Here is a 24,629-nt window from a genome sequence, read left to right on the forward strand (position 1 = left end):
TAGGTAACGGTCTGTTGGGGGTGAAGATGGTAGTCCCCCAGACGTGAAAGAAAGACCGCAGGAGGTCAGAGAGACAGGGCCGTGGCAGGAGACGGTTCCCTGCAGTTTCCCTAAATGTGTAGTGGATCAGGCCATGAGCAAACCAGTTCCTGCAGAGGAGACTGCATTGGCAGGGGAGGTGGTGGAAGCAGATACGATAGCGACGTTGAAGAGACATTTTGACAAACATATGAATAGGAAGGGAATAGAGGGATATGGGCCACGGAAGTGCAGAAGGTGTTAGTTTCAACAGGCATCAAGATCGGCGCAGGCTTGGAGGGCCGAATGGCCTGTTCCTGTGCTGTACTGTTCTTTGTTCAAAGCCAGTTCCTGCAGAGGAGACTGCATTGGCACTATGTGCAAATGAGCTCGAGATCTGCCTGTCCGAGACTTTCTTTGGAAAGTTAGGAGACCCAGGGAATGAATTAAATGGATTTTCCCGAGGTGAGGCTCAGCGAGCTGACCCAGTATTGTGAGAGTTAGCACAGGCTTCCCAGTCTGAAAGTGAAGCAGAGGGAGTCCCTGATTGCTACTGTTTAAAAATGAGGTACTGATGAGGAAATGGAATTCTCCTCACAGACCTGAGGGAAAAGAGTGGACAGTAGTTCATCAGTTAATGGTGCTACAGCGGTACTGGGGAGAAATGTTGAGAAGGGCCCATGAGACTACAGTAGCTGAACATGCCGGTATATGAAAGACCAAAGCCCACATAAGACAGTAGTTTGACTGGCTAAAACTCCACAAAGATGTGGTGGAGTACTGCAGGATTTGCTACATGTGCCAGGTTGAGGAGAAACCCCAACCTACAGTGAAACCTCCTAAGTCCTGTACCGGTGTTTGGAGGACCCTCCAGCCAAAGGGTGGTGAACTGTACGGGATCCATGCTGAGAACAAAAGGGGACAAGCAGGCACACGGCTGGCATAGGTTTGGAAAGAGAAGGGGAAAAAGTGACCAAGAGGGCAGGTTAAAGAAAGTCCGGGAGGAATCCGGATAAAAACCCCTACTGTGTGGTCAGCCAACCACAAAAAAATTGAAAAGTCAGACCCCGCCTCTAGGGGGCACAGATACATGAGGGTGTTGCCTCACCTAGTCGAAGTGCCAGGGGAGAGTGCAGTCGAGTCTGCACACATACCTGCAGGTAGGAGTGTCCCAGAGAACAGAGGGGAGATTAACCAAGAATCCTACCCCACAGTCAGAGGAAAAGTTCACCACCTATCCCCTGAAGGCAAAAGGCTTTGCATGATTCAGCAAAGCACTGAGAGAGTGTTTAGGATAGACCCACCCACCACGAACTCTCCTGGGGGGAAAAATTGACACCAACAGGAACAAAACCTGAGGCAGTCATGGCAATGGGCAAACTGAAGAAGAGCTTCCCCCAAAGAACCACTTGGTTACTGGGATGCCAAAAAAGGGAACATCAAAGGAACACCGGCAACCAGAAAAGACAATTCGAATAGGCTTTAAGATTGCTGAAGGAATGGAAATGAATGAGAGAAATGTATCTTATATTTCTCTCAAAATTGTAATGAAATGTGCCATTTTTTTTTCAAATCGCATTTCATTCCCCTGGGTGTGGAGGCGTCATGCAGGCCCCCACCTGCCAAGAATGAGACACATTAATTTTGCCACATGGACATTAAAACTTATCGTTGTTGCTGGGAAGAAAAGAGGGCCTATCACAAGGAATTGCCAGGCCCCTCGCCAGAAAGGCCTTTTTTGCATACCAGCAGACAGCATTGGAACAAAGGAACCAGTCCCTGCTTCCCAATACACAGAAGATGTGGTCAGACCAGTTTAGTCACATGACTAACTGGCTGTGGCAGGAATTTGAACTTGCCACAGAGTTTTGAACTGAAACTCAGAAAGCTGTTTGCTCCTGGACTGAAAAGACCTCTCTCCTTTCTGCTCTCATTTCTTTCTCACCAGCTTTGGAATCCATTGAAGATGCAGGAACCCCAAGAGAGAAATGTCTCCTGCAGTGAACAAGGTTTAAGACTATCGGGCCCCAACGAAAAGCAAGAATTACTTACAAGCAAGAACTACCTGCAAGAGGACCGCAATGAGCCCGAAGCACAGTAACAAGAAACTCTTCTGATATTGCCTCAAACTTCTCCACTTTATTTTTTTCTTCCACTCTTTTCTGTCTCTACTTGCTTGTGCATATTGCATATGCATGCTAACCTGGGGCACGACGTGTATCCATAGTTTCTTAACCGAATTAGAGTTTAAGTTTAAATTTTAATAAATTTCACTTTTCTTCTTTAAACCTAAGAAGGCCTGTCTGTGTCATTTCTTTGCTTTATAATTGGAAAGCAGTGAACAAGGATTCACTAAGGGGGAGCTCAAAACACACAATGTTTAAAAATTAATTCCTGTTACAGTAAGATCAGGTGAAGGCTGAAAGACACCCCTAGACATCTTTCTCACCTGGTCGAAACATTATGGAATAGGCTGAGTGACAGGAAACAAAGAGTCGTGGTTAAGAGATGTTTTTCAGGCTGGAGGAAGGTTTGTAGTGGAGTTCCCCAGGGGTCAGTGTTGGGACCTTTGCTTTTCCTGATATATATTAATGGTCTAGACCTTGGTGTACAGGACACAATTTAAAAGTTTGCAGATGATATGAAACTTGGAAGCATTGAGAACTGAGGAGGCTCGTGTAGAATTCAAAAAGGACACAGACAAGTTGGTGGAATGGGCCGACAGGTGTCAGATGAAGCTCAATGCAGAGGTGAGAAGTGATTCATTTTGGTAGGAAGAGCATGGAGACACAGTATAAAATAAAGGCAACAATTCTAAATGGGGTGCAGGAGCAGAGGGACCTGGGTGTATACGTGCATAAGTCATTGACGGTGTTAGGATAGGTTGAGAGAGTAGTTAATAAAGCAGACAGTGTCCTCGGCTTTATTAGCAGAGGAATAGTGGACAAGAGCAAGGAGGTTATGCTGAAGTTGGAGATGACACTAGTTTGACCTCAGCTGGTGTATTGCGTCCAGTTCTGGGTGCCGCACTTTCAGAAAGACGTGAGGGCATACGGAAAAACATTGACAAATGGTTCCAAGGATTAGGAACTTCAGTTATGAAGACAGATTTAAGAAGTTAAGACTGTTTTCCTTGGAGAAGAGAAGGCTGAGAGGTGATTTGATAGAGGTATTCAAAATAATGAGGGGTCTGGACAGAGTAGATAGAGAGAAACTCTTCCCACTGGTGAAAGGATCGAGAACCAGAGGGCACAGATTTACAGTATTTGGGAAGAGAAGCAAAAGTGACATGAGGGAAAACTTTTTCATGTCGCTCGTGGTTAAGGTCTGGAATGTGCTGCCTGAGAGTGCGGTGGAGGCAGGTTCAATTAAAGCATTCAAAAGGGAAATAGACTGTTGTATGGAAAGGAAGAATGTGCAAGGTTATGAGGAGAAGGTGGGGGAATGGAACTGAATGCATTGCTCTTTCGGAGAGCAGGTACGGACACAATGGGACGAATGGCCTCCTCCTGCACTGGAACAATTCTGTGATTCTGCAAGCCCGCCGCCCTCTCCCCCGCGACCACCTCCCCCTCGGATTCAGACCGGTCTGGTCGCGCATGCTCACCTCACACCGCCCGCCTGGCTGATGGACATCAGCTCCGGACCAATTGGAAGAGCGGTCGGGGGGGGGCGTGGCTGGAGGCCAGCTCGGGCGACGGGTCCTCCAAGGAATCGGAGCGCGCGAGGGGGGCGGGGCCTCCCCGTCCTGACCCGCCCCACTCGCGCGATTGGTCGGCAAGTGCCGTCATAGACACGGAAATTGCGTTCTCAGGTCAGAGATCAAGAGCCGTGTGCGCAGACTCGTTTTCCTCCTGGGCTGTTTTACTGGAGTCGTGTTGCTGAGTGTGTCTAAACTCTGTCTCCCTATCCCGGTAATGTCGGTGGATTGGAGGTTGCTGTGAGTGTTGGACTATGTTGCCTCTCCTCATTCTTCCTCCTTCTCCCACTCCGAGTTCCAGGCTGCAGGCTCTGGTGGCTCAATGCACCTGGAACGTTAACCCTGTTTCTCTCTCCACAGATGCTGCCTGACCTGCTGAGCATTTCCAGCATTTCCTCCTTTTAATTTCAGATTTTCAGCATCCCCAATATTTTGGTTTTATTTTATTGCAAGTGTTGCTCACAGAACTGAGTCAAGAAACACAGACGGACCAGTGAAGAGCTGGTGTTTATTGGGAGGGGGTGTTGGATGTGGCATTTGCTCTCTGACCTCCTGTGTTGGTCTTTTTTGTTGCATCAGTTTGATCTGGAGTGGAGATGGAGGAGAAGCAGCTTTAATCCCGAGAACTTGTGAGCCCAGTCGGGCCCAACAGTTTCCAATGTGAGAGGGTCAAGGGTGGGGAGGCTGCTTAATAAACACCAACCACTCTGTGAAAGAGTATTGTTTCAGTAACAAGTATTTCTGTCGAGGCTTTTAAGCCATTTTACATATACAGAAGTTGTTACTTCATTCTTGCTAGATGGCCGTCACTAGCCAGACCAGCATTTATTGCCAGTCCCGTGCTGTCCATTGAGATGGTGATGGTGGGCCTTCTTCTAAACCGCTGCAGTCTGTGTGGTGAAGGTGCTCCCACAATGGTGTTAGGGAAGGAGTTACAGGATTTTCACCCAGTGATGGTGACGGAATGGTGATATATGTCCAAGTTAACATCAACTTGTATTTATATCGTACCTTTAATGTAATAAAATGTACCAGAGCATTTCATAGGAGTGTTATAAAGCAACATTTGACACTGAGCCACATAAGAAGATATTCGGGCAGATGATCAAAACCTTGATCAAAGAGATGTGTTTTAAGAAGTGTCTAAAGCATGGAAGGTGAGGCAGAGAGGATTAGGGAGGGATTTCCAAAGCTTATGGCCTTGGCAGCTGAAGTCACGGCCACCTGTGATGGAGGAATGAAAAGCAGGGATGCTCAAGATGTCAGAATTAGATGAGCCCTGATCTCTCGGAGGGTTGTAGGGCTGGAGGAGATTATAGAGATAGTGAGGGGCGAAGGCATGGAGGGATTTGAAAGCAAGGATGAGGATTTTGAAATTGAGGTGCTGCTTAATGGAGAGTCTGTGTAGGCCAGTGAGCACAGTGGTGATGGGTGAACAGGACTGGTTACGAGTAAGGACACAGGTAGCAGAGTTTTGGATGATCTCAAGCTGACAGAGTAGAATGTGGGAGGCCGGCCAGGGATGTGTTAGAATAGTCAAGTTGAGAGGAAAGAAATGCATGGATGTCAGTTTCAGAGGTAGATGAGCTGAGACAGTGGTGATGTTACTGAGGTGGAAATAGGCGGTCTGAGTGATGGCACCGATTTGCAGTCGGAATTTCATCTCGGGGTCAAATATGACTAAGGTTATGAACAGTCCAGTTTCGCCTCAGACGGTTTCCAGGGAGAGGGATAGAGTTGGTGACTAGAGAGAGGAATTTGTAGCAGGAACTGAAGACAATGGCTTCAGACTTCCCAATATTTAATTGGAGGTAATTTCTGTTCATCCAGTACTGGATGTCAGACAAGTCAGGATGCTGCGTGACTTGGAGGGCAACTTGGAGGTGATGGTGTTTGCGTACACCTGATAACCTGGTCCTTCTGGATGATGGAAGTTGAGGGTTTGGGAGGTTCTGTCAAAGTTCTGGTCGAGTTGTACATATATGGAATACCTCTCCTCTCCCTGCCCCTCCTCCTCCCTCTCTCTTTCCTCCAAAAGAGAGCAGAGTCTTGTGTAGGTCCAGACTGGGTGGTAAGTTCCCTTCCCTGAAGGACATTAATGAACCAGTTGGGTTGTACATCAATCAGCAGCTTTCATGGTCACTTTTTCTCGTACTGCCCCCAAAAATTACCAGATTCATTCAGCTACATTTCACACACTGCCTTTGTGTTTTTGTGACTTCTGTCACAATTTTTTTTTCTGTTTTTAAATCAATTTCACAGGATTTTCGAAGGGGAGGAATTGCAGCCGTGAAATGCAAAGCAAACATCTGATCGGGATCTGAAGTCGTTGCCCAATTTAGCGTAACCCGAAAACCACCAGATTTTGAACGTGTTCGGAAAAAGCACCAATCACAGTGGGGAGAAACTGTACACGTGTTCTGTGTGTGGCCAAGGTTTTAGCCGATCATCTGGCCTGTCGAAACACAAGTGTAGTCACACTGGGAAGAAACCATGTAAATATGGGGACTGTGGGAAGGGATTGAAGTATCCAGTTGAGCTGGAAACTCATTCACGCAGTCGCACCCTGGAGAGTCCGTTCAACTACTCCGAGTGTGGGAAGGGATTCACTCAATCATCCAACCTGCTGGCACATCAACGGGTTCACGCTGACAAGAGACATTTTAAATGTCGAGACTGTGGGAATTGCTGTTTAGGTTCTGTGGAACCGATGTCCCATCAACGTGTTCACACTGACAAGAGACCATTCAGGTCCACTCACTGCGGGACTGGGTTCAGGCAATCCTCTGATCTCACTGGACACCAACATATTCACACTGGGGAGAGGCCGTTCACCTGCTCTGAGTGTGGGAAAGGATTCGCTCAGTTATCCACCATGCTGACACACCAGCGAGTTCACACTGGGGAGAGGCCCTTCACATGCTCTGAATGCGGGAAGGGATTCACTCAGTCCTTCAACCTTCTGACACACCAGCGAATTCACACTGGGGAGAGGCCGCTCACCTGCTCTGATTGTGGGAAGGGATTCAAAACTTCATCCGAGCTGCAAAGACACCAGCGAGTTCACACTGAGGAGAGGCCATTCTCCTGCTCTGAGTGTGGGAAGGGATTCAAAACTTCATCCGAGCTGCAAAGACACCAGCGAGTTCACACTGGGGAGAGGCCATTCTCCTGCTCTGAGTGTGGGAAAGGATTCGCTCAGTTATCCACCATGCTGGCACACCAACGAGTTCACACTGGGGAGAAGCCGTTCACCTGCTCAGAGTGTGGAAAGGGATTCAAAACTTCATCTAACCTGCTGTCACACCAGCAAGTTCACACTGGGGAGAGGCCATTCACCTGCTCTGAGTGTGGGAAGGGATTCACTCGGTCATCCCACCTGCTGACACACCAGCGAGTACACACTGGGGAGAGGCCATTCACCTGCTCTGAGTGTGGGAAGGGATTCACTCGGTCATCCCACCTGCTGAGACACCAGCGAGTACACACTGGGGAGAGGCCATTCACCTGTTCGGTGTGTGGCAAGGAATTCAAAACTTCATCCAAACAGCTGACACACCAGCGAGTTCACACTGGGGAGAGGCCGTTCACCTGCTCAGAGTGTGGAAAGGGATTCAAAACTTCATCTAGCCTGCTGTCACACCAGCAAGTTCACACTGGGGAGAGGCCGTTCACCTGCTCAGAGTGTGGAAAGGGATTCAAAACTTCATCTAGCCTACTGTCACACCAGCGTGTTCACACTGCGGAGAAGCCGTTCAGCTGCTCAGAATGTGGTAGGGGATTTAAAACTTCATACGAAGTGCTGTCACACCAGCGAGTTCACACTGGGGAGAGGCCGTTCACCTGCTCAGAATGTGGGATGGGATTCACTCATTCATCCACCCTGCTGGCGCACCGGCGAATTCACACTGGGGAGAGGCCGTTCACCTGCTCCGAGTGTGGGAAGGGATTCACTTGTTCATCCACCCTGCTGGCGCACCGGCGAGTTCACACTGGGGAGAGGCCGTTCACCTGCTCCGAGTGTGGGAAGGGATTCACTTGTTCATCTAACCTGCTGAAACACCAGCGAGTTCACACTGGGGAGAGGCCGTTCACCTGCTCTGAATGCGGGAAGGGATTCCCTCAGTCCTCCAGTCTTCTGACACACCAGCGAGTTCACAAGTAGATCGGGGATGAGAAGTTTCTGCCAAATGGCGGATTTCCAACATTGGGGTTTCGGAAATCAACTAATAGTTTCTCCCTTTCCAACCTTAACTGCTGATAGTTCTGATTTTCTTTAATGCCGGTACAACCACAAACCATTTTTAAGTCGTCTTTGTTTTTTATTTTCTTCCACCTCGGTGGAAATGAGCTTCAACCAGGAAAGCAAGTGGTTGCAACTGCATACTCCTTCACAACGTCAGTGTGTCAGTCTTCTGTAAATGGCAAAACAGGAGGTGTGTGTATACTCAGAGCAGTCGTGGGGAAGGTGTTAGAATCGATCATTAAGGAGGCTCCGACTGGGCACTTATAAAAACTCAATGTAATCGGGAATAGTCAGCACAGTTTTGTGAAAGGGAGATCACTTCAACATGGCGGTACCTCATCAGACCCCTTTCCTATCCTGAGTGGCGTGAAACAGGGCTATGTTATCGCACCCACATTTTTGGGGATTTTCATCTCCCTGCTGCTCTCACATGCGTTTAAGTCGTCTGAAGAAGGAATTTTCCTCCACACAAGATCAGGGGGCAGGTTGTTCAACCTTGCCCGTCTAAGAGCGAAGTTCAAAGTACGGAAAGTCCTCATCAGGGAACTCCTCTTTGCTGACGATGCTGCTTTAACATCTCACACTGAAGAGTGCCTGCAGAGTCTCATCGACAGGTTTGCGGCTGCCTGCAATGAATTTGGCCTAACCATCAGCCTCAAGAAAAGGAACATCATGGGACAGGACGTCAGAAATGCTCCATCCATCAATATTGGCGACCACGCTCTGGAAGTGGTTCAAGAGTTCACCGACCTAGGCTCAACTATCACCAGTAACCTGTCTCTCAATGCAGAAATCAACAAGCGCATGGGAAAGGCTTCCACTGCTGTGTCCAGACTGGCCAAGAGAGTGTGGGAAAATGGCGCACTGACACGGAACACAAAAGTCCGAGTGTATCAACCCTGTGTCCTCAGTACCTTGCTCTATGGCAGCGAGGCCTGGACAACGTATGTCAGCCAAGAGCGACGTCTCATTTCATTTCATCTTCGCTGCCTCCGGAGAATACTTGTCATCAGGTGGCAGGACCGTATCTCCAACACAGAAGTCCTCGAGGCGGCCAACATCTCCAGCATGTACACCCTACTGAGTCAGCAGCGCTTGAGATGTCTTGGCCATGTGAGCCGCATGGAAGATGGCAGGATCCCCAAAGACACATTGTACAGCGAGCTCGCCACTGGTATCAGACCCACCGGCCGTCCATGTCTCCGCTTTAAAGACGTCTGCAAATGTGACGTGAAGTCCTGTAACATTGATCACAAGTCGTAGGTGTCTGTTGCCAGCGTTCACCAGAGCTGGTGGGCAGCCATAAAGGTGGGGCTAAAGTATGGCGAGTCGAAGAGACAGCAGTTGGCAGGAAAAAAGACAAAAGCGCAAGGAGAGAGCCAACTGTGTAACAGCCCCGACAAACAAATTTTTCTGCAGCACCTGTGGAAGAGCCTGTCACTCTAGAATTGGCCTTTATAGCCACTCCAGGCGCTGCTCCACACACCACTGACCACCTCCAGGCGCTTACCCATTGTCTCTCGAGATAAGGAGGCCAAAGAAAGAAAGAAATCATGTTTAACCAATTTACTGGAGTTCTTTGAAGGAGTAACATGTGCTGTGGATAAAGGGGAGCCCGTTAACGACTGTACTTGGATTTCCAGAAGGCATTTGACAAGGTGCCACATAAAAGGTTATTGCACAAAGTAGAAACTCATGGTGTAGTGGGGTAACATATTAGCATGAATAGAAGATTGGCTGGCAGAAAACAGAGTATACATAAATGGGTCCTTTTCTGATTGGCAGGATTTGTCGAGTGGAGTCCTGCAGGGGCCTCAACTTTTTCCAATTTATATCAATGACTTAGATGAGGGGAGTGTAGGCATGGTAGCTAAATTGGCAGATGACACAAAGATAGGTAGGAAAATATGTTGTGAAGAGGACATAAGGAGGTTGCAGACTGTGATAACAGAATTTTCAAGAGCAGAATAATATGTGGACATTTAAGATGAAATAATTAATCATGTATTACTAACAAACTAACTTCGGAGCTGCACAGACAGCTTATCAGTAATGACTTCATAGCTTTAGAGCTTCAGCAGACAGCTTATCCGAAATTAATAGTAGCCTATTCAGTGCTGTAGGGACAGCTTATCAGTACAAATAGACTAACCAGCTAAAACCTAGCAGGACAGCTGCAGCTGTTGAAGACTAACCCTTTGTATGACAATCAGCCCAACGTTCCCAGGAGATAGGGGAATAAGAAACTGCTTGAGGAGAGGGCGACAAGGCAGTGCCCCAATCAGGCCCTGACACCAAGAAACTGCAAAGTTTGTGAACCAATTGGGAACATAAAGGGGGTGTCACTAATTTGTAAGAAGAACTATAAGAAAGGCTTGAATTCCCTCCTCCAGCACGGAGGAAGAGGGAGGAGAGCCCAGGTGTTGTTGTTGTTCGCTTTGCTGATGATGTAACCACTAAGTACTACAATAAAGTTTCTTAAAGCTACAGTCGGACTTCGTCTCTTTTTGGTGTAACCAATCAGAACATAAAAAAAACTGAGATCCAACAACTTGGTGTAGTCGGCAGGATCGCTGGAGGATCGAGACCAAAGCACTGGACATCGGTCCTTTATGGGGCCCCAGAGGTAAGGATTCCTCTTTGTTTGAAAAGTCATTGGCCGTTGTCTAGGCTCGGTACTCCACCACGCGATCCCGAACCTCTTTGTTCAGTAACTCAAGTCCATTCGGGGGGAATACGGAAGACGAAAACCCCATATTTAGGCGCCTGATTTGGCGTTATTCGGCGTAATACCGACCCACGGGCTTCGACGGAAGCTCCATCGGCTTGAGTTTCTGTAGAAATACCCGGTTATACCGACCCTACGGCATTGATAAAATGACCAACGAAGACAACCGACAGTTACCAACTACCGTCAAAGGTGGGCGGGCCCTGCCTGATGTTCCCGAAGATGAAATACTTGGTCAGTTAATAGAATGTATGGAGCAATGGTTTAATTTGGCTAAAACATACACAGACATTGGGCAAAAATATGGCACCGCCACGGGACAGTGGTCCCTGGAAGAGATAAAGAGAGTCTGGGGGAAAAACAACCTGTTTAAAGGATAGAGAACGGACCCAATGGTCCCTAGCCGTCATGGGCCAGATCAGCGTAATGAAATTATCCAACAAGCTCAACGTGACCTAACTAATGTGAAGGACCAATTGAAGGCGGTCTGCGAACAATTGAAAGAGGAAAAGCTTAAAGTGGAACAGTTAGAAGCTGCCCATAAAAAGCTAGAAATTGGAAATAGAGAACTTAAAAGACAACTACAGGATGAACGAGCGATCCAATTGAAGGGACCGCTTTACGGACCCCCCCCCCAACCACCACCACCGACTAACATATATCCGAGTTTGAAGATGTTACAAAAAGAACAACACCTACTGCAACTGCATGATGCAGGTCTAGCGGAGGACGAGTCCTCCAGTGAAGAAAGTGACACTGATGATGATGGTTTGCCTTTCCCGCGACTAGCTCCCCTCAAACAGAAACACATTAAGGTTAAGCAGGAAAAGAAGACTGTGGATGGTAACGAGGTCACAACGGCCCAGCACAACACCTACTGGTCGCATGTCCTGGCGGATCCTCAGAAGATTGATAAGTGGTCTAAAGAATTGCCTGACCCAAAGAAGGGGGGGGTCAGAAGACGTGGCAACAACTGGAACGTCTGAAGGGAATTTACCACCTCCACCCGTGGGACGGGGTACAGATTCTGACTGTGATGGTGCCTGGGAGAGCAGCCCGAAGACTGAACAGAGGTCAAAGCTGCTTTGGGCGAGGACGAACAGAAACTAGATGCCGCATGGATTACGATTGGCCAGTGGTTGCGAGCATTCTGTCCTGCAAAGACGGATTGGAATAAAATTACAGCCTGTCAGCAAAAAGGTGCCGAAGAGGTGCGGGAGTATGAAGAGAGGTTTCGATCTGTTTGGCTGGAACACTCGAGGATAATGGACATTGCTCCGGAGGATCTGGACGATACCCGTTTTGTGCCCTTGAAGTCTGCCTTTATTGCTGGACTAAAACCAGAATTATCCAAGATGCTGAAGGTAACCTTACCAGAGTGGGAAGGCACAGGAGTAAGTTATGCGCAGTTAATTGATCGATGCAGTCAGCTGGACAGGGACATGGGAGCAAAACTCCGCGTTATGCAGACAGGTCAGATACCGAAAGAGCCTGACAAAGGGCGAGGTCAGCGACCCGGCAAATGTTACTGTTGTGGGAAGGAAGGCCATTGGGCTAAGACGTGTAAAGTGAAAGGACGAGGCAGAGGACACCCGGGACATAACCCGGAACCCAAACCAGGACCATCTGATAACGACCTCTTAGAGAAGCTTAAACAGCTTATTCAGTTAACACCCCAGCACCCGGAGGAGTTATCATCTTTTCTGAGTGTAACAAAAAACTAGAGGAGTCCCCCCTTGTCGTTTCGGTGCCTCTCCAGGCGCTATTAGAAAATAGAAAAGATGGATTGTATATAACTGCGAGGGTGGGCGACCAAGATATTGACTTTTTATTGGATGCTGGAGCCGAATTAACGTGCATACCTCAACAATACGGAAACCCTCTACTAATGAACGGTAAGACTAAAACAGCTCACGGAGCAGGGGGCAATAAGTTAGTAATCAGGAAGACTCAGCCCATACGTATTGGTTTTGGTCCGCACGATTTGATAACACCAATTTGGATAGGTCCGGTGGACCAAGCCCTTCTCGGTATGGACATTCTTACCCAACTGAACTCTTTGTTACATTTTAAAGGCGGTCAGGTAACTTGGTCTATCAGAAGTTTGAAGAAAGAGGAGCTCAGGGAACACCCAATATGGGCCCAGGATAAGAACGATTGTGGGCTACTTCAAATGGAACCGGCAACATTTACGGGACCTGCTCCGCCCTGTACCAAACAATATCCCATTAGTCTGACCTCCGTTGCAGGAATCCTACCCGTAATCAAACAGTTAGAAGAGCGAGGAGTGCTAATTAAAACACACAGTGCATCCAACAGCCCTGTGTGGCCAGTACTGAAACCAAACGGGACTTGGCAGCTTACTGTAGACTATAGGAAAGCTGACCAGTGTATTGACCAAAAGGCCCCTCTGGTAGCTGACCCCCCCGACGGTATTTAATACCCTGAAGCCAGAACACGAATGGTTTTCTGTTATCGATCTGGCTAATGGATTCTGGTCGGTGCCACTGGCACCCGAGGTCCAACCGTGGTTCGCCTTTACCGTACAACAACAACAGTACACATGGACACGACTGCCACAGGGTTTCCACAACAGCCCTACGGTATTTCATATGGCCCTACAAAACCATTTGAGGGAGTTACCTTCCATGCACTCCACGGTCATCCAGTACGTGGACGACATTCTGTTAGCCTCTGAGACAGAAGAACAGCACGAGCAAGATCTGCATACCCTATTGAACCACCTTCATCAGAGAGGACACAAAGCCAGTATCGACAAAGCACAAATAACTCAAGGGGAGGTTGTGTCCCTGTTGGAGAATTTTTCTGAGCTTTGCTAATTATTACTTAACTTTGTAGAAGCAGAAAAACAGGACACAGCTTGTAGCTAATCTAACCACAACCAACGGTCATAAATTGTAGACAGAGCAGCTAACCACAATCAGACATTACGGCCAGATATGGTGTCTGGAGTGGGCATTGGATTAAGGAACTAGCTTGTTATTGTTGAAACTGATGTTTTGCTGACCTCGGACTCTGCGTGGTGCACAGTCACGTAGGCGGTGTTGTGATCATCTTGTGGGCATTTATCTAATTGTGAAATTGTTAGCTCTGCCTCTGTAATACTATATAAATCCACGGCGTTCTGTAGCTCTTTGGGAGTAGCACTGGACCGCCTTTAGGTCAGGTGTGCAACCCCATGATATCACGCAATAAAGTGTTTGATTCTCAACGTCTGAGTCCGGAGAATTTGTTCAACAATTGGGCACAATCTGGATTTTCTCCAACAGTTTGGCATAGTCGGCAGGATCCCTGAGTTCACTGGATCCAAAAGAACCTAGTGAAAAAAAAAAACGAATCAACAGGATCAGGGGTAAGTCAACTTTTCTGCGACCCTAATGTCTCAATCACCCAGCCTGAGCCGGAATTAAGAGGGTGACTGGGCCCCACGTGAAGGCCAGATAACTGGGAGAGGGGGACTAGAGGGGTCAAGGAAGAATTGGCTGAAACCTGATCAGAAAAGGTCTAAAATTGAGTAAGTTAAATCTCACACATGGGAAGTGAGTAATTCTGCGAAGGGAAGTTGAAAAGGAGATAAGTAGAAAATCCAGTAAATTTAGAAAATTTGGTGTAGAAGCTGATCCATACCTGAGTCCACGAGATGATCTCGCACATGGGTGGAGAAAGCGGCTGTGTGACAAGACTGGTGGGACAGGAATGAGTAGGGCTGTAACTAATAATACCAATTTGACCCGCCAGGCAAGTGATCGTTGCTCCTGAGTTCACCAGCTGATCTGGCCCAAGAGAAAGAAGGTGTGAGACAAGACTGGAGAACGAAAGAGGCTTGGCCTGAGAGACAGGGGTGACCCGGTTAGCTGACCTTGAGAATTTAACATTAACTGCGCCTGTTCGTATCCTTGTGTCTATTCGTTTTGTTGTGTCTTGTTTGTTTTCCTTTGTTTTAATGCTACTTGATTCATAGAAAAGAAGTCATAAAATTAGAAGGTTTTGAGAATGTTGGAAGCTTCCATGAATTGAATATCTGGGATGTACAACTTGTGTTCTGTAGAACTGACTGTCGTTAACTCTTTGTTGTCTGGCTTTAATATTGAAAATTGAATTCTATTAAGTTGTTTGGAATTGAGTGAGTGTGAAAAGTGATTGTTGAGTGTGTTCATTTCGATTTAGTGTTGTGCACCCAGGAATGGGATATAAAATTGAATTATATTTTAAGTTAAAGTTTTATTTTTAGTTGGTTTTGCAACTGTGAATAGGCAGTGAATAATTTTCTGAGGGATAAGCTTCAGCCTTGAAGGTCTGAAGATGTCTGGCAGAAATCCAATTTGGGGTTTGGAACATTGTTTTAATTGGAAACTCTGCTATTGTTTTATTTTACAGTCTAAATTTGAAGACATGTTTTACTGACTGTTATATTGTTTTAAGGGAGAGATAAATAAACAAAGGAAATATAGGAAAGATTCTGTCTGTTTAAAAAGCTGGTGTTAAATCTTTTGTTGTAAGAATGTTAAATAACTTTTCTTTAGTTTTTGGTTTTATTACAGTCATTTGAAAAGGCGCCTGAAGAAAGAGCAAGAAAATGAAGTAATTTACCTATCTTTTAAAATAAGCACGTGCTATTCTGTTCTGTTGTGTGTAGTTAATAAGTATTATAAGTTAATAAGTCTGAATTGAATTAATACTGTTAAGGTTAATTGACCTGTTTAAGTTGAAGAACTGGAAATTTCATTTGCAACCACAATGAACTTTCAAGTTTAGCATGTCGAGTTTTGGAGGAGTCTTAAGTTCCGGATAGAGGACTCACTCATAGAACATCGGCAGTTTCGATTTTTAAATATTATTGCAGTGAATTAGAATTGGAATCATCTTTGTTATAAAAATCCTTGGATTAGGAACCTCTGACAAGAGATACTGAAAGTTTGGAAACAATTGGAGTTTAATCTAAAATGCTGTCTTTCCTGATGGAGATGCTTTCCTTTGAAGTTGAAAATGTTACACATGATTTTGTTGTTTTTAAACCCTAAGGATACCAAAAGGATTGAAAAAAGTTTAAAATGGTTATTGTTCTTTTCGATCAGAAAAGAAAGGTTTCGTAAAATGACAAAGCTGAGAATGTTTGCTCTGCCCCCTTGGAGACAAACAAAGAACTTAACTCGCTGCAGTTTTTTTGCATTGCTGAGACTCAAATTTATACATATTGGACATTGTCAAATTTTACATTTCTAAGTTGACAGAATTGGACAAATTAACCCATTGGGCTCAGGGGCAGAGCCACAATGGATTCTTTTTAAGCAGGTGACGGCAGGTTCCAAGGCCACATGAGAACTGATGCCACAACAAGAGATCCAGCAGCTTTGAAAATTTAAAACTTAATTGCAGACATCAAATATCATAGCATCTTTATCAATGAGACAAAATGCTTGAGAAGGAAAGATAGTTGCAAGCATTTCTGTTCTTAACGTACAAAAAGTACAACCAAGTCTGGGCATAAGAAATTGGAATCAATAAACAAAATTTAATTGATATGAGTGGTTATTTAAAGCACTCAAAGGGAAATTTATCTGATATTTAAGAGGACAATCAAAGTTTTAGAAAATAACAAATCAGTGGTTTACTGTGTTGGACATTAGCAATGGATTCTGGTCCATACAGTTGGCACAAGAGTGTCAATATAAATTTGCGTTTACGTTCCAGGGACAACAGTACATCTGGATGTGTCTCTCCCAGGGATTTTATAATAATTGATCGATATTCCACCTTCCTCCAGAAGGTCAGAGTGAAAGTTAAGCTGAAAATGGCACAGATAATGAAGGAAAAGGTTTCATATTTGGGAACAGTAATAACACAGGGAAAGCATGAGACAGAGCAAAAGTGAGTGCAGACAATCCTCGAACTCCCCCTAGCGCAAGATATTAAAGCTCTAAGATAAAAAAAGGACAGTTCCTATTTCAGGTTGTGAGATTAAACAGACAAGAAGCGCCAACCCAACGGTTAACCCCACATCCGAATTCCCGACGAGTAAGGTTATGACCCAACAGCCACAAGTGACTGGTCTCCCTTGCCCGGTCTTGACTACAGGACCAGAAAATGGACTTGCGATAATAAAAACGAATAAAATTGTATATGATAATATAAAGCTTGAGTTGGTACCGGTAATATTGATTTTCTCAGATATCCAGCTACCTGACTGGTGCCCTGAGAAGACCCGAGAGTTGTACAAGGTATTACTGTAACAATTGTTGAGACAGGAATTTGGTAATGAGAAAATGATAAATAGATTACATAAAATACAATGATATTTTACCCTATGTTATGGAAATTGGGAAAAGAGGTAATTGGAACAACATTGTCCATTGTCTAAGTGTAGTCTGGAAAACCAGGTGATCATATGTCCTCATCCTAAATATCAAACGGCAGAATCAAAATATGGATTTAATACCACTGTAAATTGCACCAGGGAGGCGAGGAAAGCATTGTCAGGACTAACCCATGTGGCCTATATGGGAAAGGGGAGATATTGCTTAACCACCACAGCGAAGGAGTACCAGTATGGACATAAACGGACTTGTCCGGTGAGCAACAGTCAACCCAGAAGCCATTGCAAGCTGGAACAACAGTCGAAGATGCTACAAGATGAGATTGACAAGATAAATGATTCTACCTGGCAGGAGGACTTATGGAACTGGGGGTCAGACGTGCAGATACACCCCTGCTTTAGAATTATCTCCCATGTCCTGATAGTGGTTTTGGGTATCATGTGAGAACAGAATTTTAGAATTTTAAGAACAGAATTTTATGGGCACATTTAAGCTGAGATTAATCAATCATGTATTGCTAGCTTGGCCTAGCGGCTGCTACAGTGCGATGGCAGGAAAATATATTATGTTTCAATGACTACTTTAAGCCCCAGACCTCTCCCCTCCACATATGATGATGTTTTGTTATCATGGTATGATAAAAGGAGGGATTGTTGGAGAATTTTTCTGAGCTTTGCTAATTATTACTTAACTTTGCTAATTATTACTTAACTTTGTAGAAGCAGAAAAACAGGACACAGCTTGTAGCTAATCTAACCACAACCAACGGTCATAAATTGTAGACAGAGCAGCTAACCACAATCAGACATTACGGCCAGATATGGTGTCTGGAGTGGGCATTGGATTAAGGAACTAGCTTGTTATTGCTGAAACTGATGTTTTGCTGACCTCGGACTCTGCATGGTGCACAGTCACGTAGGCGGTGTTGTGATCATCTTGTGGGCATTTATCTAATTGTGAAATTGTTAGCTCTGCCTCTTTTATACTATATAAATCCACGGCGATCTGTAGCTCTTTGGGAGTAGCACTGGACCGCCTTTAGGTCAGGTGTGCAACCCCATGATATCATGCAATAAAGTGTTTGATTCTCAACGTCTGAGTCCGGAGAATTTGTTCAACAATTGGGCACAATCTGGATTTTCTCCAACAGTACCTGGGACAAAAGCTTTCGAAGGGAAAGAAAGAACTCACCCAGGACAGGACTGCCGCTATTCGAGCTGCCAAACAGCCAACTACTATCCAGGAACTTAGGGCTTTTTTGGGTTTGTGTAACTTCAACAGAAACTGGATCGACTCCGATACACAGCTGGCTCAACCGTTAACCGATCTCCTGAAGGGAAAGCGGGCCTCTAAAGAATCCGTGACTCTAACCAAAGAACAACAAGAAGCTTTTGAAAATTTAAAGAGAGCTCTGTGCTCAGCGCCAGCCCTGGGAATCCATGACAACGGGAAACCGTTCACCCTGTTTGTACACGAAAAAGAGGGATATGTGACTGCCATACTAACACAAGAGCACGGGGACAAACAGAGACCTATTGGATATTATTCAAAAAGACTGGACACCACCGCCCTAGGATGGGGCAGTTGTTTAAGAGCTATGGAAGCTACATGTCAAGCAGTAATGGCTACTGCAGGTCTGGTGTTAAATCAAAAGTTAACCGTTAAGTATCCGCACACAGTCCACACTTTGCTATCCATGAACAGAGTATCCCAAGTGACCGCAGCTAGATGGACCCGATGGACAACAGTCCGAGAGGCTGCTAATCTCCACATCGTCCGGGCCAGCCCGGTAAATCCAGCGCCTATGCTCCCGTGGTCTGAGGAGATAGAGGAAGAAGAACATGATTGTGTAGAGATTATGGAAGAAACAGAGGAGACAGCCCTAGCGGCAGAAGAAGCATTGCTCAACCCAGTTTTAATCCTATTCACAGACGGATCCTCCTTTGTTGACAACGGTATACGGAAAGCAGGATGGGCAGTTACAACCCAACATGACGTTTTGGAAGTGGGATGCCTGTCTCCAGGAACATCAGCCCAACAAGCCGAACTGCGAGCCCTGTCGGAAGCATGTCGAATAGCAGAAGGAAATACAACTAATATTCAAACAGACTCATGGTATGCTTTTGGAGTTGCTCACGACTTTGGTCAGTTGTGGCGCAAAAGAGGATTTCTCACCACAGCTGGTACACCTATTCGAAATGGGAAAGAAGTTCGAGACTTGCTAGAGGCGATGCAATTGCCACAAAAGGTATCTATTTTGAAATGTAAAGTCCATACGAAGGACAACACTATAGAAACAAAAGGGATTGCCCTAGCCGACAAGGCAGCCAAGGAAGCCGCCTCGCAGGGTGATCCCCCGGACGCAAATATGTGAACTGAATGTGTCCCGTCTGACACAAGAACTACAAATGATGCAGAGTGAATGTTCCAAAGATAAAAAATGGACCTGGATGGAAGCAGGGATGAAGATAGGTGACGACTGCATCTGGAGGCAAAGGGACACCGAGAAACCCGTCGCACCACAGGCGCTGATGCCCTTTTAAGCACAACAAATTCACTCCTGGGGCCACCTGGCCCCGCAACAGATGACTGCACGGTTCTAGAAAAGCTGGTGGGGTCGAGGGTTTAAAAAACATGCCAAGCTGGTGGCTGACCACTGTGTGGTCTGTCAGAGAAACAATCCAGGACCCACTACGATAATGTCTCAACTAAGAGCCCCTGCCCCAGCCGGACCCTTTCAGTGCTTACAAGTTGACTATATCACTCTCCCACCTTGCCAAGGATACACTGGCATTTCAGTCATTGTTGACAAATCTTCTAGATGGGTAGAGGCCGTCCCAGCCAGAAATGCCACGGTCAATCACAACGCGAAGGTCCTGTGTAAGGATTACATCCCCAGATGGGGAGTACCGGTCAGCATTGACTCTGATCAAGGAACTCATTTCACAGGCCCGGTCTGTCAGGAAGTCAGTCAAGTACGAAACATTACGTGGGATTTACACTGTCCTCATCACCCACAGTCATCAGGTCAAGTGGAACGAATGAATCAGACGCTAAAGCAGCGACTATCCAAGTATCACCAGGAAGGAATAAAGTGGCCTCAGGCATTGCCGATAGTTCTGTGTAGTATCAGAGCTACAGGCTTGAGCCCATTTGAAGTAATAACAGGAAGACCCATGTCTTTGCCGGGAACAATTGACCTACGTAAAGCGGATTGTCACTTGATGAGTGACACTTTACTCGAACATTGCAAGAACTTAATAAATGCTGTCAGTTCTGCTTCTTCGCAGGTATCGGCAGCTTGGGGTGACCCACCAGAAGGAGGGCACGACATCGTCCCGGGAATCTGGGTCTATGTGAAGAAAATACACAAAGAACCTTTGGGCGCCAAGTGGGAGGGACCTTTCCAAGTGCTACTGACCACCCAGTCAGCAGTTAAAGCCGAAGGAAAGAAAGCCTGGATACACGCCTCTCACGTAAAACGAGTGACCCGTGATTAAATGCTGAATTATTAATTGCTGCCATGTTTAAAATTTGTATCATCTTCTTTGCATGTATTTTAAGTAGTTGCTCATTTTTGTCGAACCAAACCTGTCCACATGGGGAAAGTAATCGAATGGCCAGAGAATTACATGTTAAATCTTTCCTTTACATGACCTATACTTATGCTAAAGAAGCTAACCTCTCCCGCTGTTGGACATGTGCACACATCCATTCCAGGGGAGGCATCCCCTTAGGTCCCATTCCGTCTAATGCATCAGAGAAGGCGGAATGGATCGCAAGAGGGTCTCGGAGCAGACGTGCCTTCATGGGGTGGTACTGACCCCATTACAATCGGACCCGAGAACCTCCGTTCTTGGTCCTTACTAACACCTCAGGCATGGGAAGACCACAGGCATTCATATGCCTGGTTAGAGACCAAAAGGGTGGACGAGAAGTGAGACGATGTAACTGCTCCCACTATTTCAATGTGACTCCAGGCGCTAAATCTATTTTCCTGCGGGACTTGAGGAACTAAAGGATCGGGACGCCACCTGGCGGGTGGACCCCTAAACAGTTAGAAACCCCATTGCCTACAACGGTATGTATTTTATTTGCGGCAACAAAGCCTATCCCTGGTTACCGAAATTCTGGACAGGATCATGTTACTGAGGTTATGTTGCACCTTATATCCATCATTTGACCTCCCTGTATAAGCCACCTCAGGGACGAAGAAGGAGACGAGCTATCACAGAGACTGAGAGATGTTTCTCGATTATGCTCCCGTGGTACGGTACAGATAAAATAGCCAGGGAATCCATCAATATGGCTTCGGTCCTAGAAAAAGTGTCCAATGACACCGCCGAAGCCCTTGATAAAATAATTGCAGAAATGGTAGCTATCCGCACCGTAGCACTCCAGAACCGAATGGCCTTAGATTTTGGCCCAGCAGAAAAGGGGGGTGGGTACATGTGCTCTGATATGACCCGAGTGCTGTACATACATTCCAGATAGCTCCGACGAAATTTCCAATCCGGCAGCACACACCCGAAAGGAGATGGAAAAGCTAAAACAACCCCCAGCTTCCACCTTGTGGGGTTGGGTGACCAGTTGGCTGGGCTCGATAGGGACCTCGGTGGTACAGGGTTTGGTTTTATTTCTAGTTATAATTGTAATTCTGTATTTGATGTTTTTGCTTATTAAGTGCTGTTGCAAACAAGTAACTGAAGCCCCTGCAAAACCTATGATTTTACAGAGCTCCCGCGGGCCCCTCCTGTGGCAGAAGCAGGCAACGTATTGAGTGTGACCCCTCCGGGTGTTGAAGGCTGTTTCTAAACAAGTAGAGACCATTAAAGGCACCGAGGTGGGATCAAGGGAATGATTCTTAAAAGTGTTTTGAAGAATCAAAGGGGGGACTGTGAGAACAGAACTATTGGGGACATTTAAGATGAAATAATTAATCAATCATGTATTACTAACAAACTAACTTCGGAGCTGCACAGACAGCTTATCAGTAATGACTTCATAGCTTTAGAGCTTCAGCAGATAGCTTATCAGAAATTAATAGTAGCCTATTCAGTGCTGTAGGGACAGCTTATCAGTACAAATAGACTAACCAGCTAAAACGTAGCAGGACAGCTGCAGCTGTTGAAGACTAACCCTTTGTATGACAATCAGCCCAACGTTCCCAGGAGATAGGGGAATAAGAAACTGCTTGAGGAGAGGGCGACAAGGCAGTGCCCCAATCAGGCCCTGACACCAAGAAACTGCAAAGTTTGTGAACCAATTGGGAACATAAAGGGGGTGTCACTAATTTGTAAGAAGAACTATAAGAAAGGCTTGAATTCCCTCCTCCAGCACGGAGGAAGAGGGAGGAGAGCCCAGGTGTTGTTGTTGTTCGCTTTGCTGATGATGTAACCACTAAGTACTACAATAAAGTTTCTTAAAGCTACAGTCGGACTTCGTCTCCTTTTGGTGTAACCAATGAGAACATAAAAAAACTGAGATCCAACACAGACCAATATATATAGGTTGAGTGAGTGGGCAAAATCTGGCAGATGGAGTATAATGTGGGAAATGTGAAGTTGTTCACTTTGGCAAGAGGAATCAAAAAGCAGAGTGTTTGTTTTTGCCTTCGTGGGATATCTTAGCAGAGACTACTTGAGAACTGACACAGCTCATTTGACATGGCTTAAAATTAATGGTGCAGGATCAGTAGCTGGGAAGTCTCTGGTTTGCAGCAAAAACATTGGTCTGTCAATAGGAAATTGAAACTTGCTTCCATTTACACAGCAGTGTGTGTCTGAAGTAATTTCTGAAAACCCTGCACAAACTGATTACTGTCTGTGAATATCCTGCAGTGAGCATGAGCTGTATAAACTGAATATATCCTGTGCTTTGCAGCAACTGAAGTGATCTGGAATTTCCACTTATCGGTTTGCTCAGGTGTATGGCTGAATTCCATTCATTGTTCATCTCCATTTTCACTGTCTACTGCTCCAGTCACACTGTGAACCTTGAGTCAGTGTGAAGCTGTCTTTTGCACCATACTGATGCAAGACAAGGAGTATAACTCTGGCCATCTTTCTTCAAGGCAGCTAAAATGGCCAACTGAGACCTGGTCCCTTTTAATACAAAGCAAGCTAACTGGAAAAGCACTTGAGGTTTATTCCTTGTTGCCAGGTGGGAGTTCATCACATTATGAACTGACCAAAAATGCTATCCTCGGGCATATGAATTTAGTACCCAAAGCCTACCGCCAAAAGTTTAGAACCCTCAAAAAGCAAGCTTATTAAACTTATCTGGAGGTATGCAGCTGGCTTTTGACCAGTGGCTGAGGGCTCTTAAAATACAGCTCAGCTATGAGACTCTCAGAGGAGTAATTCTGTTCGAGGAATTTAAAAACTCTCTCCCACTCTCAATAAAGACCCATGTAGAGGAGCAGTGGGTTCAGGGAGCCCGGCAAGCGGCCGTTCTGGTTGATGAGTTTTCTTTAATATGTAAGTCCGTTTCCCAGTGGAGAACCTTTCCTAATCACCTCCACAAATACAAAAAGGACAAAGGGTGGGAAGGTGATCTCCGCCCAGCCAATCCTGAGAGAGAAAGGAAAGCAGGAGACACAGGGGGCCCTCCTCCAGTCAAGAAGGGAGGTGCTGTGAGCAAGAGTGAGACCTGGAGACCTGTGTGCTTCCATTGTAATAAAGCAGGGCATTTAAAAGCTGACTGCTGGAAACTAAATGGGAAACCAATAGGTTTGATCAGGGCACACCTGATCAGTGAAGACAGGGACCTGATGCAAAGCACAGCAGAACAAGCTGTGGCTTTGACTACAGTAAGAGTCAGACTCAGGAAGCTTACTACGGCCAGTGAAGGAAAATCTAATAGGATTCCTGAAGGTTATCAGGGTTTTGTGTCTGTAGGGAAAGGAACCCCATACCCCTTGAGTGGGGTAAGCAAGCCCATAGTGATTCTTTGGGACCACGAGATCCCTTCTTAGGGACACAGGGGCCACTAGATCCCTTTTACTGGGAAAAGGCCTGACGTTTCCCCCAGAGCGTGCAGTGAACACCAAAATGGTGGTGAATGGTATTGGAGGTCAGTGTATGCCTGTACCTGTACACCGGGTGCACTTGGAGTGTGACCTAGTTTCCGGATCGGTGACCGTTGGGATTGTCCCTAGTTTGCCTGTGGACAGGGTTGACCTGCTCCCAGGTAACGGTCTGTTGGGGGTGAAGGTGGTAGTCCCCCAGACGTGAAAGAAACACCCCAGGAGGTCAGAGAGACAGGGCTGTGGCAGGAGACGGTTCCCTGCAGTTTCCCTAAATGTGTAGTGGATCAAGCCATGAGCAAACCAGTTCCTGCAGAGGAGACTGCATTGGCACTGTGTGCAAATGAGCTCAAGGTCTGCCTGTCTGAGACTTTCTTTGGAAAGTTAGGAGACCCAGGGAATGAATGAAATGGATTGTCCCGAGGTGAGGCTCAGCGAGCCGACCCAGTATTGCGAGAGTTAGCACGCTGCCCAGTCTGAAAGTGAAGCAGAGGGAGTCCCTGATTGCTACTGTTTAAAAATGAGGTACCGATGAGGAAATGCAATTCTCCCCACAGACCTGAGGGAAAAGAGTG

The 24,629-nt window shown here is 46.2% G+C and overlaps 1 protein-coding gene across 1 annotated transcript in view; it reads left to right on the forward strand.

The window, feature by feature from the left end:
* Positions 1 to 3,849: 3,849 nt before the first annotated feature.
* LOC137349172 (zinc finger protein 208-like) overlaps positions 3,850 to 24,629 on the forward strand; it is a 33,360-nt gene continuing 12,580 nt past the window's right edge. The window contains exons 1-3 of the mRNA XM_068014588.1: positions 3,850 to 3,958; positions 5,981 to 7,879; positions 15,789 to 15,797. Of these exons, the coding sequence (XP_067870689.1) occupies positions 6,429 to 7,879; positions 15,789 to 15,797 (1,460 nt within the window). The 5' untranslated portion in view covers positions 3,850 to 3,958; positions 5,981 to 6,428. The remainder of the gene's footprint in view (positions 3,959 to 5,980; positions 7,880 to 15,788; positions 15,798 to 24,629) is intronic.

The sequence above is a fragment of the Heterodontus francisci genome, chromosome 34 (assembly GCF_036365525.1).
Source record: "Heterodontus francisci isolate sHetFra1 chromosome 34, sHetFra1.hap1, whole genome shotgun sequence".
Taxonomy (NCBI): Eukaryota; Metazoa; Chordata; class Chondrichthyes; order Heterodontiformes; family Heterodontidae; genus Heterodontus; species Heterodontus francisci.